Source organism: Erigeron canadensis, chromosome 9 (genome assembly GCF_010389155.1).
Source record: "Erigeron canadensis isolate Cc75 chromosome 9, C_canadensis_v1, whole genome shotgun sequence".
NCBI classification, from domain to species: domain Eukaryota; kingdom Viridiplantae; phylum Streptophyta; class Magnoliopsida; order Asterales; family Asteraceae; genus Erigeron; species Erigeron canadensis.
In genome coordinates this window covers 23,518,044-23,524,865 of record NC_057769.1, presented here as the reverse complement: position 1 = coordinate 23,524,865, position 6,822 = coordinate 23,518,044, and the positions used below count along the sequence as shown (strand labels likewise).

At 33.6% G+C, this 6,822-nt stretch overlaps 1 protein-coding gene across 5 annotated transcripts; it reads right to left on the bottom strand.

Annotated features, from left to right (window-relative positions):
* Positions 1–945: 945 nt before the first annotated feature.
* LOC122583009 lies at positions 946–5,719 on the bottom strand. 5 transcript variants are annotated; one of them, XM_043755443.1, is made up of 5 exons: positions 5,690–5,719; positions 4,737–4,845; positions 2,312–2,419; positions 2,056–2,221; positions 946–1,431 (listed from the first exon to the last, which is right to left on the bottom strand). In XM_043755443.1, exons 3-5 carry the CDS (start codon positions 2,413–2,415, stop codon positions 1,024–1,026), a joined length of 678 nt encoding a protein of 225 aa, XP_043611378.1. In that variant the 5' UTR covers positions 2,416–2,419; positions 4,737–4,845; positions 5,690–5,719; the 3' UTR covers positions 946–1,023. The 5 variants fall into 5 exon arrangements, with proteins under 5 accessions (XP_043611378.1, XP_043611379.1, XP_043611380.1 ...); XM_043755444.1 differs by lacking the exon at positions 5,690–5,719 and having other exon boundaries at positions 4,737–5,131; XM_043755445.1 differs by lacking the exons at positions 4,737–4,845; positions 5,690–5,719 and adding an exon at positions 3,163–3,456.
* Between the last annotated feature and the right edge of the window lie 1,103 nt (positions 5,720–6,822).

Here is a 6,822-nt window from a genome sequence, read left to right as displayed (position 1 = left end):
ATTTAGGATCGATAATTTTTATCATTAGAGTAAGTTGGGAATCGAATGCTTATAATAGTGATTTAGAAGTGGGAGTGTTTTTGTTTTTGTCTTTGTTTTTTAACATGTACCTTATATGACACATGTCATGATATTATTGGATACTTTCATTTTTTATTAAAAAAAAATAATAAAAAATGATTGATCATATATCTATATCTATAATTCCTTATAAAACATATTGAAATTTCTATTTTAGGAAATTTCAGCACTTTTTTATACCCAAAATACCTCCATTTCTTAATCCTAATTCTCCTATATACCTAATCTATACTTTTATACTATCTAATACATAAAAAAAACAATTATCCTTAAAATGTTACATGAGAAAATTATCTAAATAAATTACACTATCACTCATTTATCTTTTAAAATATCTTCATTAACCTTTTAAATCAATTACTTTTACACCCATTATCTACATCACTTGACGCCGCCTCCACCACCAACAGTCGTTTCCACCACCACACCATCGTCGTCCCGACCACCTCCGCATTGCGCGAGTACCGTGCTAGTTAGTAAAAATTTTTGTAGGTGTCTAAATTAAGATATACATCTTCATTTATGAATTATGACTATTAAGGTAATTTTCCCAATTTTATTTATGATTATAATTTATGATTTTATGTCATAAATCGAACCAAGTGAAAGTTTATGCTTAGTAACTAATGGAAAGGTTTACATACTTTTTTAAAAATGAGTGTACTTTAATGAATATATAAAACCAAATGATGTACAAAATTAGTATAATAATGGATAATTAGAGAGCTAAACTAAAGTTAACTTACATGTTACAATGTATTCTACTTTTGTCCCTTTCTCGTTAGTTTAGATTAGATATCAGATTATATAATAGCTGATGTCTTGTTGTTCAAACTGTATCATGCCTCACTGTGGTTTGGCCAATCTTAGTCTGTAAATTCATATTTCCAACCCAGAAACTTATAACATTATATATTTATCATTTACTTGAAGTCCTAAAACTCAAATAGGTTTCGAAGGGAAAACTTTATCAAATATGACGAGCACTTTTTTACGATCATCACCCAAGTCCTTGTTAAGTATCTCCAAGGACAGATTGTTTCCAAAACTATCATATTCTCTGACAGAAAGGCGATATGCATTAATTTTGTGAACCATTTCAGAACACATTTTATTGACAGCAGTAAGGATGCCAAATGCACAAGCTGCCCGGTATCCAGCACATGAGGCCACATAGTTGAGCAAGTGTCGACGCATCTTTAAAATATCAGTGCAGTAGCCATAGCGAATAAATGATCTTACAAGTGTATGGGAATGCATTAGTCCATATACCGACATTTTCAATTCACGTGATCGTTTATTGCGATCCTCTAACATATGCTTGAACCAGGAGTCGCCAGACAAAATAGCCTGCAAACATAATAATACAAAAAAATTCTGTATTGTTAGTCTAATAAATGGAGTAACTTCAACCTATTTGACTGAAAATGTATAAGTTTTGGGTCATATAAGATTCGTTTCTGTCTTAAAAAAAGTTCAAAATGAAACATGTTTAACGGTAAAAAAATTACAAGGCATAGCAGTTACTTACAACTCTTATGTGAAATATTGGATCATTCTTAATAGCTTTTTAACCATGTTTACTTACTTAGGGTGTTTGTTTTAGTTATTCATAATAAACTTTTAATATAAGACAAAAAGATATTGATGGATCAACTTCGAATTGACTGACCCGTCTTGACACGCCCTAAAATTGTACCCGTATTAATAATAATCTGCGAAGGTCCAAAACAGATCAAAGAGTGTTGATGAGTAAAAGAAATACGAGCAATCCATTTTGGCCCCCCTACCCCCCCCCCCCCGCAGGCGGGGGCGCGGCGGAGCCTGTTTCATGTAATCAATGAATAAAAACTGAACATAAAAATACAAATGAACCTTAATGTACAAAATGAGTGTAATATTGGCGCCTTGGTGGGCGATCACGATTTTAAAAGAGATAAATATATATTCAGACAATTCTGCATAAATCGTTACCATTGCAAGTATGGACATGGCCTCTCGATTTCCAGCTGCGGCACACTCACAAAGGAGGTCATGAGGGTGATGATGCTTTGTGTAGTCATCTGTAAAAGTCAACTGGTGTAAGTTGACTATACTTTGGATATGTAGTCGTTCAGCCATTATCTTAATCTGCTTGCATCTGCACAAAATTCTAAGTGAGATAACTAAGAACACTCCAAGTAGCATTATTAAGAAGCATATAAGAAATATGTTGGTTGTGAATACTTACGTTGCTGCAAATCTTGTCAGGTCTCTGGCGCCATCAGTGGATATTGCTAACAATACGATGATAAGATCCAGAAGGTCAAGGGGCAAGTCATGCAAATGCGCCATCTTCCTGCTTTGGATCATTAATCCCATGATAAATATGACACAACATCATGAATCAGAATCAATACTTTTAATCTCAAATAGATGATGACAGACATACTTGAATTTTCCTCGAAACTATAAAATTAGTAAATGGAATTGAAAATTATAAGAATTGAAGTTACATTTCTCTACAGTTTCTTTTAAACAGAAAGATCCCCAAATATATTTTTCAACAAATTGGAATCTTACAAATACCTTTGAACATCACAAAACAATCATAAATATTTGAAGGATTACCGTTTAAGCATAGTAAGATAAGCTTCCTAATGAATCTAAAGATGATATAATAAATATGGTGTATATTTAAGAACCCGACAATCATAAATTTACTTGACGAAACTGTAATTCTAACACCTTCATATATTTCTGATTATGTTTATTTCAAAGAAAAAAATCCTACTCGGGCAAGTTTGATTTGAATCAGACGCAGATTTAAGAGATGCAGATTTAAGAACTCATGAACCATAAATTTACTTGTTGAAATTGTAAACCTCAAATCTCACATACCTTTCTCTCAATCAGAGCAAAATGACAGACAATTTATAACCCTATTAGATGCAACCACATTGACTTAAAAAGACATTACTCTCTATAGAGTTCAAAGAATACACGAAACCAATGGTGACATTACCAAGTCATCAATACGAGTTAATGCCACACCGACTAAATTTAATTCATAAAAGAAAAACAAGGTGCAAAAATCTATACCCTCTTGTGAACCTCACGACGACTTTGGGCTACCAGCAGAGCGGGTGGTTGCCATGGGATTAGTCGGCTCACAAAGTGGGTTGGATACCTCAGTTAACCAGAAAGAACCAAAGAGGTTACATACATCAGACATCAACAAACCCAATTGAACTATGCATAATCCTTTTAAGCACAAATCACAATGACTTATAGAGACATTATCTCTACCTATTACAGCATCTATATGAAACTAGTGGCATAACCAAGTCTTTAATAACGTAAAACCCTGAAAGCAGGTAGTTACTATCCTTGATTTATATAAAAAAAAAAACAAAGACGTTACATTTGCCAGACAGTAATTGCTGAGTTGCGTAAAATATACGCTACTATGAGACTATGGGTTGTCAAGATTTAATAGGCGAGGTTTTATTTGTCGGTGAGTCCACGTATCCAAATATTCAAGAAAAGTATGATCAGGTTTCGGGATGTCAATGATAGTATCTATAAACAATTCTACAGAAATTGTGGAAAAAAAAATAACTCTTGTACATTGTGGAGTTCTCATGCTCAAATTTACTAGCAGCAATGTTCTGTGTTCATAGGAGATTTACCCGGTTTATGTGAAGGGGGCATTGCAAAAATCCCATGGAATAGTGATAATACATCAAAGGAGGAGTCAAAATTAGGGTCTAAAAATCATACCATACATATTATACAAAATTTATACGAAATTCATCCCCTTGCAACAAACCATCTCAGCATGACAATTACTCTCTTCCCTCGTCCATTCCATTCCTTAGTAATAGTTACTTCATTCCATCCAATCAAATATATATAATAGGATCTCCTCTCCCAATAAAGTTCAAATCGGATTGTATTCCCCCTTATGCATACTTTCTGGCTCAGCCAGTAGACTATAAGGATATACAAACTAAAAAGAAACTCATTGGTAATACTGTAATACTAAACTAGTTTTGCTAAGTGTATAGTTACTCATTTACTAAGTGATTGCTTCTTATATGTAACCCTGAATTTCTATGTAGTAACGCATCAATGCATCATCGACGATCTAGCCAAACCACTCATTTCCACCAAAGTGATTAGAGTACACATTAACTCGACAGAAAATATAGTTTTAGACGTAAAGATCGATAGATATCCCCATTTTCTCGTTGTGGCACTAAAAGAAAGATTACCACAGTGTTAGTTTGTGCTCTGTAGATATATGATACGATTACAGCATTTGAGTTTTGTAACTCCTATGATCTACAACGGTAAGGGTTGATCAAGTTAACTGTTTCTATGATTAAGAGCACCAAACGTCTAAAGTTTATGGCTCACTATTTGAGTATTTGCTAAATTTCTAACAAATTTAAATTTTAAAATGAAGCCTACAAAATGCTACATCACTGTAGTGTTGGGTTTTTGCTTTCTCAACTTCCTAACCCTATATGCTTTCTTTTTTCTGTTCTTATAAGCAGGTTTTGACTTTGCAGTAGGTCATAAGAAGGAGAACTCAGATAATAATTACTCGTACTAATTACTTCACAATTAATCAACACAAACTATTAAGAGATGGAAAGAGATTTATGAACCTGACAAAATGCTTAGGCACGTGCCTGAATTGCAACAATTTGCAAGAAGCTAAGGCTGTCCGGAGTGGTAATGCCGGAGGTTGGGCTACTTGCACCAGCTGGAGGTTGCCTGTGAAAAATAGGGGGAGTGGAGTTACCTGGAAGGTGGGGTAGGCTTTTGTGACATGTGGCAATAAAATTATTAATATTAATTATTAAACACACTAGGAAACAAAATTATGTGTACTAAATGTGGACTTTTGTGTACTTTTGTCAGATCAAAGTGATATAGTCAACAAAAAATTGGCAACCCATATGGATCGCTTGCTATGCATATCGCCTGGTGGGGGTGGTGTAGCAGGCAACCCACCAGCGAAATCCGTTGGATCACTCCTCTCTCTCGCCCCACTCCGGATAGCCTAAGCCATCCATATGAACACTCAAATACAGCATAACTACAACTTATCACAATAAAACCTCAAAAGTACCACCCTTTAGCTCACCAACATTTCCGTGCATTTTCATCACAACTCCGTTTTGAAATCTTTAAACATAGTATACTGGACATCTGTACTTCACTTGAAACCAGAATTTTGATATTCACCTAAGCATAAATTAGCCTGCCCATGAATAATATGCAATATACTAGAAACCTTCTACATTAGAAAGATAACACTATCTCATGATCTCATCCCATGTGTTCAAAAGCATACCACATTTACGAAGTTAAAAAAACTCGTATAAGCAACATATTGTAAGCATTTGGTGATACCCTACACTTAACATATGTCTTTTCTTCTAAATACTCACAACACTATGGAAGCATCCAGAGAACATATTATCTATTTTTAATGATTCTTAAAGATATAAACTACACTGTAGATTAACCAGCTCTTCTCAAACCCTCAGCTAGATTACCCATTATGAGTCAGCAAGGTTGAATTTACCCCCTTCTCTCTGGAGACTACGATCACCTGAATTGAGAATGGATTAATGTGTTCCCATGCGCTTGTGAGATCTTATTTATCTGCTATAGTCACTGTAATGATATTTTATCGGTGCCTCAACTATGTGACCTCGTGTAATAGATACAAGTTGACTCCTGCATTTGGCAACCACACTGATATGCCTACCTGAAATGGTTCCAAAAAATCGTCTCTTTAGGCACGTTCATGATAGTTTTGAAGATAATGTGTCCTTGAAGATAATGCCTATCTGGTAACCCGAACCGGCCCATTGAGTGAAATGTGGTATTGGTTGTTAACATTCAAAATGGGAATATATAGTATATTAGAGAAGGCAATACCTGATGCTCTATTGAATTTACTATGTATGATTCCTGTATTAAAACCTTCCTCATCAGGGATACAACAAACGAGTTGAGTTTGCAAGAGATTACTACTTGAATTAAAGATTTTACAGGTAAGTCATGAAAAGTTTATAAGCTAAATAGGTCAAAAAAGAAAAAGGCTTATAAAAGATATGTCAAATCAAAGCTAAATAATTACATGAGTCTTTTTTTTTCATTACACTCTCCGTCTCAATTTAAATGTCATATTTTAACTTTTGAAGTCAATCTTTCATAGCTTTGACCGTAAATTGCTTCGTGTATGTTATACAATAATTGAAGTAAAATATACGGATGATTGAGCTTTAGATGTAGTTTTCATTGATATAACTTTCATTTGATAATCTATTATACAAACAAAGATACTTACGGTCAAAGTTAGAGTAAAAAGACCGAGCAAATCAAATTTGGACATTTAAATTCGTCAGTTAAAGATACCTTAAAAGTTAAAACATCCGTAGTTATCTTTAACTTGACGAATACTTGTGCGATATAGCGGTGATAATGATAATGGCAATGTAATGATGACGGTGACTGGCAGTGATAAGTAGTGTAGTTTTTTATTTAAAAAAATAGTGTACTTATTTTAATAATTGAATATAAACTAACTTCATTAAAGTTTATTGGATATTTAATAAGTTTATTAGTTATATTAAGGATATATTTAGAATCTCTATTATTAATAAAGGAAGATTGTTTATAGAACAAAAAATCATATGTGTCATATTCTAATTCTTTCCTACATTCTATATAATTAAT